At 44.3% G+C, this 15,124-nt stretch overlaps 1 protein-coding gene across 1 annotated transcript in view; it reads left to right on the top strand.

Moving 5' to 3' along the window:
• Window positions 1-2,696, top strand: part of LOC130042618 (probable gluconokinase) — a 97,278-nt gene extending 94,582 nt beyond the window's left edge. Inside the window, exons 5-6 of the mRNA XM_056134774.1 lie at window positions 1,159-1,219; window positions 2,673-2,696. Coding sequence (XP_055990749.1) covers window positions 1,159-1,180 — 22 coding nt within the window. The 3' untranslated portion in view covers window positions 1,181-1,219; window positions 2,673-2,696. The remainder of the gene's footprint in view (window positions 1-1,158; window positions 1,220-2,672) is intronic.
• Window positions 2,697-15,124: the final 12,428 nt, after the last annotated feature.

Here is a 15,124-nt window from a genome sequence, read left to right as displayed (position 1 = left end):
AAAAACTAGAATAAGATTATCATATAGTACAGCTGTTTGACTTCAGGTTAGATGCCCAAAAGACTGAAAAGAGTCAAAAAGAGATATTACAACCAAGCACACAGCATTAATCACAGTAGCACAAGCATAGAAGAAGCAACACAAGTGTCTAGTGGTAGAAGAGGAAGTAGCAGAATGCTGTATAGACATAAAACAGAGCACTACTGAGCTTCTCAGAAAATTCTGACACATGATGAACACTAAAGACATGCTGCTAAGTGAACAAATCAGTGAGAAACAGAGAAACACATATTGAATCAGCTTAGCAGGAACTCTAATAAGTAGCTGGAATCTTAGAAACAGAACAGAGTTGTGGTTGCAGGTTCCTGGAGAGAAGGGGGAAAAGCATGTGCATTATTTACAGAGCAGTCTCTACCCTGCAGAAGGAAGGGGAGAGGAAGTTGGAAGGCAGTTGGTTGCACGACATCATCACTGTAGTTAACATCGCTGAACACATAAGAACAAAGATGCCAATTTTTTTTTTTTGCTTTTTGGATCACATCTGGTGATATTCAGGGGTTATTCCTGGCTTTACACTCAGGAATTACTCTGGTGGTGCTCCAGGGGACCATATGGGATGCTGGGAATCCAACCCGGGTCAGTCACGTGCAAGGCAAATGCTGTACCCACTGTGCTATCGCTCCAGCCCCTGAAGATGTCAATTTTATCTTTTATATATGTCACAATACAAACCTTTTTAAAGCTTGGGAAGTAGATCAGTTATCTAGTGAAAAGGAATTAAATTCTGCAGGGATCTCTTCCGGAGACAAAATAAAGAGGTGGAGTGGAGGACTAATTTGCTTATTCTGTGGAGAAAAACATGTGAAGCCAGGGATGAGTAAAATTACTAAAGACAAAAGTACAGTGCATAAATACATATTTATGGCACATATAATAGATAATACAGGATTGAATATCTCCAAATAGAAAAGAAAGAAAATTAGAAAAGATTGAAAGGTAAGAAGACATTCCTGAAGAATTTATTACTGTTATCATAAACTACCACCAGGAATGGTCCAAAAACAGTAAAAAATAGTAACCATCTACTCAGAAGTCTGCTTTTGTGTCACCCCACTAAATTTGAATATTTGAGAAAACCTTCATTTTCTCAAATGACAGCTGCCGTTCGGTTGTCTGGTGAAGGAGTCTGAATGTAGAAATGGCCGATTTCACCAGCAAGGTGAGTTCAGTCCTCTGAGATAAATATTTCTGTCTGATGCAAGCTAAAAGAAATCTTTTCTATATTCACAAACAGACATGGGTGAATACATTTGTCTAAGCAAACTGTTAAGTCAGAGGCTAGAATATATATAAAGTATATGATTACAAGTTTAAATATAGCAATAATATTAGAATAATTTTAAAAGTAATTACTATATTGAGTTCTTGGGCCCCATATCTTGTTGAATCACTTACTTGTACAAGATTATTTTGTACATTATATTAGCTTCTGAGTACAGATTTTTTCCTGAATGGTGGACATTTTAATTTTACATTGGTACCCTTTTCCTCAAATGATTTCATTGAATATTATTTTTATGATACTATCTCACTGCTTTTTATAGTTGCTTATCAGATTAAAGATTGTTTCTTTGTAAACTGCTAAGTTTGTTTAGTGAATGGATATTACTATGTTGAATGGGGCTGGAGCGATAGCACAGCGGTAGGGCTTTCGCCTTACAAGCGGCCAACATGGCCGACCCGAGTTCGATTCCTCAGTCCCTCTTGGAGAGCCGGGCAAGCTACCAAGAGTATTCGATATGCCAAACACAGTAACAACAAAGTCTCCAATGGAGACGTTCCTGGGCCCGCTCGAGCAAATCGACAATCAACGGGAGGGCCTTTACCTTTACCTTTACTTAAAATTAATTACCTAAGAAAATTATTAGCATAAAAACGTAATCCACATATTGAGGTCCTACAGTATTTTTAATTTTATTTTTATAAAGTCGTTCACAATAATTGATTACATTTAATATTTGAACCGTGGACGGCAGAGCCTGGCAAGCTACCCGTGACGTACTCGATATGCCAAACACAATAACAACAAGTCTCATGATGGAGGCATTACTGGGCCCGCTCGAGCAAAATCGGTGAACAACAGGGGGACTGTGATATATATATACCGTGATATATAATATTTGAACATCAATTTCACCACAATTACACCTTGCCATAGCCATATTTCAAGTGTTTACATCCCAAACCCCAAACCCTGCCCCCAAAGCAGAACCTAAGTAATTTATTTTGTATTTCTTGTTATGAATAATCCACTAAAAATGATCCAAAAAAAGTTTTCTTAGAGAAAAATGTGTGAAGATTGTTGTATTTCACCCAGGAGCCATTAAGCCCTTCTATTAGAGATTAGTAGCATGTTGTTAAAGGTTGAGACTTGTGTGCTGAGATATATTTATATATATATATATATGTATATATATATAGCCTACAGTATTTTTGTGTAATCTTGATGCTTCCAAAGGAAAATAGTATTTGACTGTGATATTTAGATCTCCTATATTTCTCTTATTATTCTTAATTCTTTTTATACCTTTGTCAGCTTAATTTTTGTTTTGTTTCTATACTTCTAATTTCTCTGTATTTTTCTTTTAAGAGATATCTATTTCCTTTTATAGGTCCCTAGCCTGGACTGACCAAACCCTACTTCTTTACATGACATGGTCTCCTATACTACAGAAAGAACTGGTCAGGCAACAGGTCACCGGAGATCTTTCCGGACCTCTTACTGAGCCAATTCTACTGGGGCACTTCAGACAGAAGAGACATGCCCTCTCTGCCCGCTCCAGATGAAACCCCTACGGCCACGAGTTTCCAGAATCAAAACCCAGGTATGCGGATTCCAGGACTAAGACTCCAGGCCACATGGCAGTAGCTGAGATGGGCTGTCCCTCCCAGTCTCCCTGCCTGCTTGGGATCCTGGCTGTCATGCCCACGATCTGCCTCCAGGTGCCATCTCAGTGCATGGACAGTCTTGATTCAGAGACTCCCAAATGAATCTCAAAATGTATTAGCTCCCTACAGAGATGTCTCTGCACCCAACCATTTACAATTTTAGAATTCCAGAAGTGTGTGGTTGCTTTTGTGGTCATGTGACCGCTCGTGTTATTCATAATAAGCAATAGAAAATAAAGTATCTAGCATCTGCTGCTGGCAGGCAGGTTTGAATGGTGGTGGAAAAATTCAAGAAAACCATAATGCTGAAAAGTAGAGAGTGTGGGAGAAATTGCCATAGAGGCACGTGGGGGATACTGGGGACATTGGTGGTGGAAAATGTGCACTGGTGGAGAGATGGGTATTTGATCATTGTATGACCGGAACTCAAACGTGAAAGCTTTGTAACTGTAGCTCACAGTGATTCAATTAAAAAAAAACTGGTCAGAAACTTAAGAAACTGAGAGATAACATTTCTGCTCTCAAGTACCTTTCAACCGATAATAAGCTGTATAATTTCACAGACTTTTTAACAGAGAATATTTGGACCACACAGCATTTCTAAGTTATACAACTCAGCTTTATTTAAAGGAAATCACACAAGTGTGTCCAATTAATTCTCAGTAACATTAAAATTTATAACAGATTCCACGCATATTATTCTGGGTGCATATTTTGAAAGCAATAAATTCAAACAATAATCATAGCTTACCTATGTGACAAATTTAAATGTAAATGGTAAAACTAAAACAAGTAGGTAAAACAATTAGCTAAAACAAGAGGTAAGCTCGTGTAAGACCATGCTCCAGAGATTCATAAGTAAATCTCAAGAGAACAACAAGACACAAAAGATATTTTTTCCAGACACTCACACATGATTGAGATGTCCATGGTACCCTGGAAGGAGGGGTGAGTCCTGGGCTGACCCACCCAAACAGAACCCTAGCCCGCGCTTGCTCCCACACTTCAAAATAGCCACCATGCTCCCTATGGGACTCCATTGTCTTGGGACTCAACCTCATAGAGAAATTAGTCTGCTGAAAAACTCAGGCATGGGGTTTTGTGACTGAGATCTTCCAGGCTTTCTCAGAGTCAGGATGGGCTACTTCTGCCCCACTTCCTGTACTTCCATAAGCCCCAGAAGTCACTTACACACCCTAAAGCCACCACCCAGTTAAAAATTTAACTCCAGTCGCACCACCCTATTAAAAATTCCGAACTTCCTGGAGTGAGCAGCCTTGAATGCGAATGACATCTCAAACTCCACAACACAGATGAACCAGTAATAGCCCACCAGATTGGATGGGATGTAACATAGAAGGCAATCAATCTCAATTAATAAAACATAAACATAAAAGACTTAAGCTGAAATAACATCTTAATAATCTCTCATACAAGGAGTTAATGTCTCCATGGTGAGATACAACAATTTATACTAATTTTCTGCTAAAGAAATATTTGTTATCATTGTTAGCAAATTATTGATAAAAAGCAATATAAAATAAATCGTTGAGGGCCTGCTATGGGGACAGGCTTAAGGGGTGGTTGGGAAAATTGGAGACAGTGGTGGAGGAAAAGTATAATGGTGATGGTATTGTGTTGGAATGTTCAATGCCTGTAACGAACCAACATGAACAACTTTGTAAACTACAGTGTTTACATAAAGTGTAGGGGAAAATTTACATATGTAGGCTTTACATATTCCATGCGAACTAAAAAATATATTAACACAGAATTACATGAAAGGTTTTATTAATGACAGGTGAGAGATGATTATTACCATAGTGAGATCCATGTAAAAAGTAAAATTTAATGTAATATACTTTAGATTCCAGTAGCTAGACAGTTGCGCTCACCAACTGCCCTGTAATCCCACCAACGGTTAAGATCCAGAGACTATAAAACCAAGCTTCTGGAAGAGAACAATGCAGACTCTCCTGCCCCCGCACCTGGCTATCATCACCGGGGCCCTTTGGAGTGGGGCGGGTTGAGTTTCCCTACCGGCCCGAGCAGAGCCCTGGCAACTGAAGACCTCCAGGGCCCAGCCACAGCCATGCTGAGACCACTCTCCACATGCTCGGTTGAGCCTCATGCATGAAGGAACTGGCAGAGGAACCCAGGTGTATAGGACCTGGGGCTGCAATCTCCAAGCCTGCTCAGATCAGAACTGGACCTCGTCCACCCAGATCCCCCATCTTCCAGTAGCTAGACAGTTGTGCCCACCAACTGCCGTGTAATCCCACCAACGGCCAAGATCCGGAGACTATAAAACCAAGCTCCCAGAAGCGTGCAGCCACGGATGCTAGACCTTTTATTGTTTAGTTTTCGCTCTCAGAGAACCCAGTGAGCTACTGAAAGTATGTATCCTTCCCGCATACATGCCTGACTGGGAACACTTGTAAAGGTGATTAGAGGCTACCCCAAAAGTCTCCATCCCTCTCAGAGAGCCCGGCAAGCTACTGAGAGTATCCTACCCCCATGGCAGAGACTGGCAAGCTACCCATGGCATACTCCATATGTCAAAAATAGTAGCAATGATGGTCCTCATACCCCTGACCCTGAAAGAGCCCCAGTATGCCATCGGGCTACACTAGCACATGTCAGAGACGAATGGAGACATTACTGGCACCTGCTTGAGCAAATCAATAAACAACGGGAGGACAGTAATATAGTGATACAGTGATACTGTAGATTCCATAGTTGGAAACAGACACATGGAAATGAGAATAGGCATTTTATTACATTGTATTAAATGATTTTGATTCTTGTATTTACATAGGTCAAATTCATACAGTAATCACAAATTAGCTCTTACTGTTTTATTTTCTGATCATTCTATTTGCCATCTCTTAAGTTTTTTTATTTGGAATAAGCAACATAATGGAAATTTGTTATGTGCCTAAGGGGAAAAATTGGGAGAGAAACTAGGGATATTTGTGGAGGAAGAACACACTGGTGGTGATGAAACACTAAATATTTGAAACAACTGTATAATGAACAACTTTGTAGATCACGGTGCATTTAATAAAAATTTATTTTTAAAAAATTTTGGAGCTAGAGCAATAATACACTGAGTAGGGTGCTTATCTTGCAGGCGGCCAACCTCAGTGCTGTCACAGAAAAGCCTTGCACTGTTAATCATCTGGAAATTGCGGCCTTTGAACTGCTGACAGTGTCTTTTTAATCTCACAGATTCCTCTGCAGCTGCCCCTTTTCTGAGGGCTCCACCCTTCTCTGGATGGAACCTTGGATTTCTCCATCTCCTATAGTGTCTCAGTTTCTCCTCTTCAAAAAGCTCAGGGTTTGTATTTCAAAGAGGTCTTCCTGTCCTTGGGTTCCTTCAGGGCTAGATAATCTCTTCATTTTAAAATGTATTATTTGCCCAAAGCACATTCCCAAATTCTCTTACCAGTCTGCCTACAATAAAAAGGAAAATAGTGTCTGCTGCCATGATCCTTTCTATGGCTACTTCTAACCTGAGGTTGGTGAAGAGAGAAGATCAGTTTAATTCATGGCTCTCACTTGGCTTTTTTGTGCAAATGCACTAGAATTAGGTTTTGGCTTTTTTCGATCAGAATGTCTTTATCAACACTGGGTGAAGCTCAAGTTGCAGTGTGTGTCACATCAGGTGACACGGGCACTTTCATACTCCACTTCACTTTTACCCCACATCACATCCTTATGCTGCACCTGAAAACAGTTGAGTGAAGGCTCTTCTGAGGCACAGTGCATTGCCCACCTCCTCCAGCTCGCCTTCTATGCCAGGCACAGCAGAAATGCCACGCCTGCCCTGGGGATGCCCCCCACCAGCTACTAGAAGAGGAACACCACGGGCAGTGGTTTTCCTCCTCAGTTCTCTTTGTTTCTTTATCAAGTGCTCAAGGTCCAAGAAATTCCCTGCCATCAGCAAGCAGAGTGACAAAGGAACAGGACTTGGTATAATGGATAACCTTGCAAATCACAGTGTTTTTATTAAAATCGACTTTACAAAAATTGTGGAGCTAGAGAGACTGTAGAGTGGGCAGGGTGCTTATCCTGCAGGCAGCCAACCCGAGTTTGATCGCCAGCATGACATATGGTCCCCTGATCTCACCAAGAGTGATCCCTCATCACAAGTCTGGTGTGGTTCAAAAACAAACAAACAAAATTTAATGTGCTTGACATGTAAGACTGTGTACATTTAGGTTTATAGCACCCTGGCTTAATACATTGAAATATTATTAATGTGACTGCCAACATAGCTCTATCCCTCTACAAAAGTATCATTTTTGTGTTGAGAACTATTAACTCTTCATAACTTTGAGATTTATAAAACAGTATTGTCTTTAATCACTAAACTATGCACTAGATCTCTAGAATAAACTTAGTTATGAGTTGCAAGTGAGTGTGTACCCCTAAAAAAGTCTCCCCAATTTTCAACCCCTTAGAAACCACCATTGTAGGTTCCATTTCTATGAGATTGGCTGTTTCTGATTCCATTTGTAAGTGGCATCAAACAGTATTTGTCTCTTTCTATCTGGCTTATTTTACCTCACATGAGACCCTAGATCTTCATCTATATTGTTCAAAAGTCATTCCTCTGTTATTCCTCTGTTATTCCTCTGTTATTCCTCTGTGTTAAAAAACACAGTTGTTTTCTTATCTTGTCTACTGTATATAATGTGCAAACAATAAGGGAGTGCTTAGGAGATGGGAGAGCACTAATGGTGGCTTTTAAGGGAACAAACTTACAAGTTTAAAAGTCAACGGGAGCTTATACTTCAAGCCCTAGAGCACATACCTGACTAAGTTGTCTCTTTGTTTATTTCCACTCTGGAGAAACCCATTTTCTTTAGAGCGTGTACTTCTCTCTATCTTTACCCTCACATATTTCTAGATAAGTTTCAATAAAAACGATCATGCTTCACATTTAACCTCCTCATGAAATTCTTTTCTGTGAGAGAAAAGTGATGGACCCAGAACTTCCATGCTGATAATGGAACTGACCTGACCTAGACCAGGCATTTCCATGAGCACTGGTGACCAAGGTGAGTCAAGCAGAGGTGGGAGCACTTTCACATGGAGTTAACCTTTTATACTTCTCTCTCGCTCTCACAGTCTCTCCCCCATCCTCTTTCTTTTCTTTCCCTCTTCCTCTCTGCTCTCTCTCCCTCCCTATTCCTCTTCACTCACACCCTTCTCTTCTCTCCTCTCTATTCTTGAGTTAGCATCATCTCTCCTTTTGCTCTCTCTACTTTCTCTTTCTCACCACACCTGGAAGTGCTCAGGGTTTACTCCTGACTCTAAAGTTCATCTCATGCTCCTCAGTTGTTTCAGTCAGTTAACTGTGGGTAAGAGTATATTGGAGACAGTAGGAACGACCATGAAATCTAGAAATAAAAATGATCCTTTCCCTGGGGACCAGGCAGCTTCAGGAAATGACCATATATATACATATGTGTGTCTATAATATGAACATTGAAAGAAATGTCAGCTAGCCAGAGAAGATAATAAGACTCTTACCTCACAAGGGCTGACCCCAGTTTGATCCTCAGAACCACCAGGAGCAACCCTTGAGCTTACTTCCAGGAGTAACCCAGGAAGAGCTCCAAAACCAAAGAAACACAAAAGAAATGACAACTTGTGTTTGGCTTTGTTCAGCGCTAGTGAAGGGATTTCCTTTGCTTGTATAGATATCCCCCTACCTTTCCGTAGTATCTGGGAGGTGTGACGAGTAATATAACTGGAATAATTTTAAAACAGGGCTGTAGAAGCCAAAGATTTAGTATAGGGTTTAGATAGTTGATCCCAGCTTGATCCCAGGCACCAAGTGGCCCCGAGACTCTACAGGTGGAGCTCTGGAGGGCCCAAGTACAAGTGCAGGGGCCTAGGTCATCCCACACCCTAGCCAGCAGCAAGCACCACATCCACGGTCCCTTACATTGGATGTCCTGCATGGTTGCTGGAGAATTGCCAAGAGGACCACGAGGGCCTCTTGAGTACCACTTGATAGAACACCCGCTCCCCCATAAAAGAGGGCTACAGGAGAATGGAGTTGGCTCACAGGGCTGGTGCTCATACTTCCGTTTTGCATCCGTGAGGATCTGATTGATCATGGCACCATATGGATCCCTGGGAGTAGTTCCTGAGCCCTACCGTGTGACCCCAAACTCAAAATACATGAAATGAAATGAAATAAGACAGAGCTGCAAGAAGCCACTGCAGATATACCAACTCTACAATCTGTGTTCCCTAAATTGGGTAAGGCCTCTGGGTTTAAGCATCCCCGGTACTATCCTGCCTCCCTGGGTCCCTCCTCTCGGCTGGCTCCTTGGGTCTCCCGTTCTGCTCCAACGTTCTCATCTAAGGACAGATCCACTCCCCGAGCTCCAGCTGCGCCTTCGGCCCTTACTTAACTCTGATGTAGACCTCTCCAGCCCAAATCTCTTCCAAAAGCCAAGTGGAGTTCCTAGGTCCCTCCCTTGAGTGAGCAGAAGCACTCAGCTGCTCTGTGGACCCTGCTCCAACTCTCCAAGGCCTGACCAGGTCAGAGTGTGGCCAACGTGGTGTATGAGAGCTGGGGTCAGAGGGGGTCAGGGCGGGGTCAGGGCAGGGTCAGGGCAGGCACAGCATAGGGGCAGGCCCTAGGTCAAGGAGGACTCAGGAGAGAGCTGTGTCCAATGGGGAGGATGGGATTAGAGAGGTCATGTATTAGGGTCAGGGGGCAGTGTCAGGGTGGGGTCAGAGGTCAGAGGGGCGGGGCCAGGGCTGATAACACTCTGGCCCTGGCCAATGAGCCTGAGAGCCCCTGGCAGGAAATCCCGCCCCCGGAGCCCTCGTGCCCAGCAGGTGCCTCGGGCATCCTAGGCACAGAGGAGCAGATGGGGTGTGGGCGGGGAACAGCCTGGGGTGGACTGGCCCAGCCATCTTCTCTTTTTTCCTCTCTGTGTTCCCCTGTATTCATGCTGGCAGCCGGTCACAGGGTCACAGCGTCCACACAGTTGGGGCACCTGGCCCACCCTGTCCAGGCCACATGGCCCACCGCCCCTCCTGGAGACAGAGGGGAGGTGGAGGCAGGATATTAGTACAGCCCTGCACACAAAGCTGGTTTCTGGGCCAGGGGTGGTGGTGGCGCGTGCTGGGGTCATGGGGTTGCTGGGATGCAGCTGTGACCAACTGTGGCAATCATATCACTTCCACGTCACCCCACGGGTCTTGCTCACATGCTCTCTGCTGTCTAGGTTCTTGCTCCCTCGGCAGCAGACAGGGACATCAGACACCAAGCTGCCCTGTCGCTCTGGGACTGGTTGACCCCTGTTTCTGCTTTTCCACTGAGAAGTGCTCAAGGGTCTACCGAAGAGGAAACGGGGATCTCCTGTTTGCCACATGGCATCGGGCTGGTCATCACAGTGTGTGGGAAGCCCAGGGGCATAGGGATGATCTCTGGGGGCCAGGAGGCCGTGGAAGGCCAGTGGCCATGGCAGGCCAGCCTGCAGTACCAGAGCATTCATCCCTGTGGAGCTGTGCTCATTCATTCCCACTGGGTGTTCTCTACCGCCCACTGCTTTACAAAGTGAGTTGTTTCTCAGGTCCTAGCAGCTGGGCTGGCAGGGGGAGAGGGTTAAAAGCTTTGAGCCCCTGCATCCTCACGCTGTGTGCTGGGACAATCTGTGTCCTTCTAGTCCAAGTCTTTCTGCCTGTGACCTGTCCTCTCCTGTATTGTCCTCTCTCCTCACCTGATTTTGCTCATCTTCCATCCTCATCCCTATGCATTTCCCAGACACAGGTATGCACCCGAGATGGCAGTGTTCATCCTGCCTCCCAGGTGCAATGTCAGCTGGTTCTGTGTCACCTCACACCAGGGATTCTCTCAATGTCCCTGAAATCCTGGTTGTCAGAGAGAGGCTGGAACCTGGGATGCAGTGGCAGATGCTGGTGTTCTGCACATCTCTGGCCTGGGGTCTCTGCTCATCACATGTCTATTGGTCAGCTGCATGGACACTAGATATAGAGTCCCTGACCTTGAAGAAGAACAGAGTTGCACTCTGTCCTGGGTCTGGTTGGGTGTTCCGAGAGGTTTTGGGGGGCAGTAACCAGGAGCAGGATCTTTGGTACACACAGAGGACCACAAGCACCTGCTCTGTGCTGTGTCCCACTGGAGACCCACTGTGGATTAGGTTGGCTTGACCAACCTCACTGTGTCTCCATTAAGTCAGAGCAGAAGTTTCCCCTGTGGGTGAGCAGGGCTGACACCATTGGATTGGGGAAGTCAGATGGGCAGGCTCCCATGGGCATGGGTCAGCTTGTGAAAGCAAGATTTTGGTCACCAGCTGTGTGGGGAGGAATTTCCAGGTGAGTGAGTGGGAAAGTGGGATGTTTCATCCCTCATGGTCAGAACACAGGACATTTTGCCCGCATGGTCTCTTTTGACCAATGATTTTGTGCAGTTTTAGAACAGGTGAGTACCAAGAAAGAGTGAGAGAAAGGAGTGGTGCGAGAGCAGTTTGGTCATAAGGCTTGTCAAGAGCCAAGATGGAGCCAGAGCTCTCTGCATGTGCCGAAGTAAGGTCAGGATTGTCCAGCCCCAAGGGGCCTCCAGCCCTCCGTGATCCTTTCCTTTAATAGTGGGTGTGTGCTGAGCTGTGACTAAAACCGCCTCTGGTCTCCAGAGAGAAGGGATGACAGAAAGGGAGAGTTCTGTGTGGTGGTGCAGACAAGGCAGTGCTGGGGGTCAGATGATGGTGGAGAGGCGCAAGCTGGCATATGCAGAAGATGGATGATGACTGTCACCTTCCCTCCTGCAGGAAGTCTCATGCCCCTGAGGATTACTGGGTGTTTGGGGGAAGTACCCAGCTCTACCAGGACACCCAATAGGCCAGGAGGGTGGCTGTGAGCTGCATTATCATCCATCCAGACTTTAAGAAGCTCCACCGTTTTGCAGCGGTGTTACAACTGCACCAACCTGTGAACTTCAGCTCCTACATCATCCCTGTCTACTTTCCAACCCCTGGTATGGAGCTTCCCCTTGGCACATCTTGTTGGATAACTGGCTGGCGAAAGCTCACTGAGGACAGTGAGTGGCTATGGTGTGGGTGTGGGTGGGAGACGGGGAATGGGATTCTAGCTCATCAAAATCTCTAGTTAGCGTGGAGGCCTATGGACCTTGTGCCTCTGTGCCTCATTTCCAGAGAACTGGACTCTTCTAGTTTCTCTTGTGAAAAAATGTGTCCTTCTGAAAGCTTCAAAGTAACTCAAGTCAAAGACACTGAAATTCTGGGGTCGTTTGCTTTTTGGAGTCAGGAATCTGGATCTCAAAGTTTCTCTGTCTTGGGTGTAAAAATTTAACTACTAAGTGAATTGATGTAGGGTTTCTCAAAAATGCTGTTTAGGTGGCCTGAGAACTCCTCTCAGTGAAGTATGGCTCACCTGCTCAGTTTGAGGATACAGTATTGTTAGGTCCTGCAGTGACAGGGTTAACCATGCCACCCCAGTGCTGCTGGAGAAACCTCTCGGCCACATCTGGTTGTGCTCAAGGGCCTGTAGGTCTTTATCTTGATGCTTAGGGAACATGTCATGCCAGAGATATAACTGGCAACGATTTTGTGAGAAGCATGTATTTCACACTTCTGTTCTCTTCTAACCCCTTGGTTCTAATATTTCAATTTGATGTAGATCAGACATGACTTTGTCAACTCAATTTGTCTGAGTGTTTCTCTTTCTACTTTGAAATACCTTGATTTTTCCATGGCCATAGAAGGAACATGTAAAAGAAAGAAAAACGCTCTTGGAGAACCCTGGGGAAGAACAATCATGGCCTGAAATGATCTCAGCTCCATCACCTAAGTTTTGTTTTTCTCCTAAACTGTATCTCCTATCTACCTCTTGGATTTGTTAAGTGAATGGAGTAATAGGGTGAATACAGAGCAAAACTTTGTGGATGTTTTCAGTAAAATGAGGAGAAGTATAAACATTGAGTATAAACATGAACTTGTTCAGAGAAGTGTGTTTATGCTTTAGTGAAATGTTGATGGCATAATGATTAGGGAAAAGAAAATATTTATTTTCCTTTAATTTTTTATTTTTATAAAGTTGTTCACAATAATTTATTACATTTAGTATTCCAACACTTGAGTCTCCTGCTCCCGTGTCTGACCGTCCTCACCGGGGCCCCTTGGAGGGTGGCGGATTGAGTTTTTCTCTCCACCCTGAGCAGAGTCCCAACAGCTGAAGACCTCCGGGACCCATCCAAAGCCATGCTGAGACCACTCTCCACACGCTTGGATGAGGAACCGGCAGAGAAACCCAGGTATGCGGGACCCGGGGCTGAGATCTCCAAGCCTGCTCAGTTCGGGACTGGGCTTACTACACCCAGCTCCCCCACCTGCCAGTAGCTAGACAGTTGACAGCCACCAACTGCCATGTAACCCCATCAATGGCCAGGATCCAGAGACTCTAAAACCAAGCTCCCAGCTGCACGACCTCTTATTCTCTAGTTCTCACTCTCAGAGAACCCGGCAGGCTACTGAGAATATCATACCTGCCTATATGCCTGACTAGGAACACCTGTAAAAGTGATTAGAGGCTGCCCTCAAAGCTTCCACCCTCTTGGAGAGCCCGGCAAGCTACTGAGAGTATCCCGCCCGCACGGCAGAGTCTGACAAGCTAACTGTGGTGTACTCAATATGTCAAAAACAGTAACAATGAATTGTCCTCATTCCCCTGATCTGGAAAGAGTCCCCAGTATGTCATCGGGCTACACTAGCACGTGACAGGGACAAATGGAGATGTTACTGGGCCCACTCAAGCGAATCGATGAACAAAGGGGTGATAGTGATAGTGATTCCAACACCAATTCCACCACCATACACCTTCCCACTACCATTATTTTGAATTTTCCCAACTTCCTTTCTTCCTTCCTTCCTTCCTTCCTTCCTTCCTTCCTTCCTTCCTTCCTTCCTCCCTTCCTTCCTGTCTTTCTGTCTTTTTCTCTTACTTTCTTACTTTTTTTGGTTTTTGCTTTTTGGGTCGCACCCAGCAATTCTCAGGGGGCTGCTCCTGGCTCTGCACTCAGGAATTATTCCTGGCGATGCCCGGGGGACCATATGGGATGCTGGGAATCCTACGTGGGTTGGCCACATGGAAGATAAACGCCTTACCTGCTGTGCTATTGCTCCAGCCCCCCAACTGCCTTTATTTCTAAGGTCATTATTTGGTACACTGTTTCTCTTCAAAGGTGCTACAGGCATTTCAGAGAGACCACATCTTCTGGAAATGGGGTACAGCAGCATTCCATATTCTTGCCCGACTCAGTGGCAGGAACACTTCCTTCCTCATAACCAGCCCCCAACTATACATGCACATGCACACATACACACACACAAACACACACGCACAGACACACTCATACAAGCTTATACTGTGTTTGTCTTGAGGTCCAGGAGCAGACTTATCATTAGTCACCCTATAGAATTTCAGACAATCATCTTCTGACTTTTATGGGCTTAGATGTGACCAGTGCTCCCATGCCAGCTCGCCTCCACAAACATCCTTCTGCCCATTACTTCCTCTCCCCTTCTCCTTTCTCTCTAGAAGCTTCCTTGTTTTCACTGGGTCTACAAGTTAGTGTTGTCATTCCTTGGTGATTGCTTGCCTTAATAAATCATCTCGTACATCTGAGCAAAATTTGTTGTCTTTGGATAACTAATTAGTAGTGGTACTTTTGAATCATATAGAATTTCCGTAAATTTTTTTAAGGACTGCATATCATTATCCCTAGCAACTACACTAATTTCATTCCCACTAACAGAGCCCTTTTCTCCACATCCTTGCCAACACTCATTTCTTCTTGAACCATTTTCCCAACTATGAGCCATTTCCCTAATTATAAGTAATTTTGACTTTTTTAATGTGTCTGTGCGCCATCTTTGAGGAAGTGTCTGTTTATGTATTTTGAATAATTTTTATTGTGTTGTTTTTTTCCTTTTTTTGTTTTATGAGTTAATATATTCTGGATATTAATCCTTTCTTTTGAATGATGATCAAAAAGCTTTTGCCTGTTACTCAGTTGCGTTTGTTTGTTTGCTTCCATGGTTGTTTCCTTTTCTTTGTAAATGCATTTTAATTTTATGTTGTCCCAATCCGTTGGATAACAATGGGT

Source organism: Sorex fumeus, unplaced genomic scaffold, assembly GCF_029834395.1.
Source record: "Sorex fumeus unplaced genomic scaffold, SorFum_2.1 ptg000106l, whole genome shotgun sequence".
NCBI lineage: Eukaryota > Metazoa > Chordata > Mammalia > Eulipotyphla > Soricidae > Sorex > Sorex fumeus.
The sequence above is the reverse complement of the archived record's forward strand: the minus strand, read 5'-3'. Positions and strand labels throughout refer to the sequence as shown.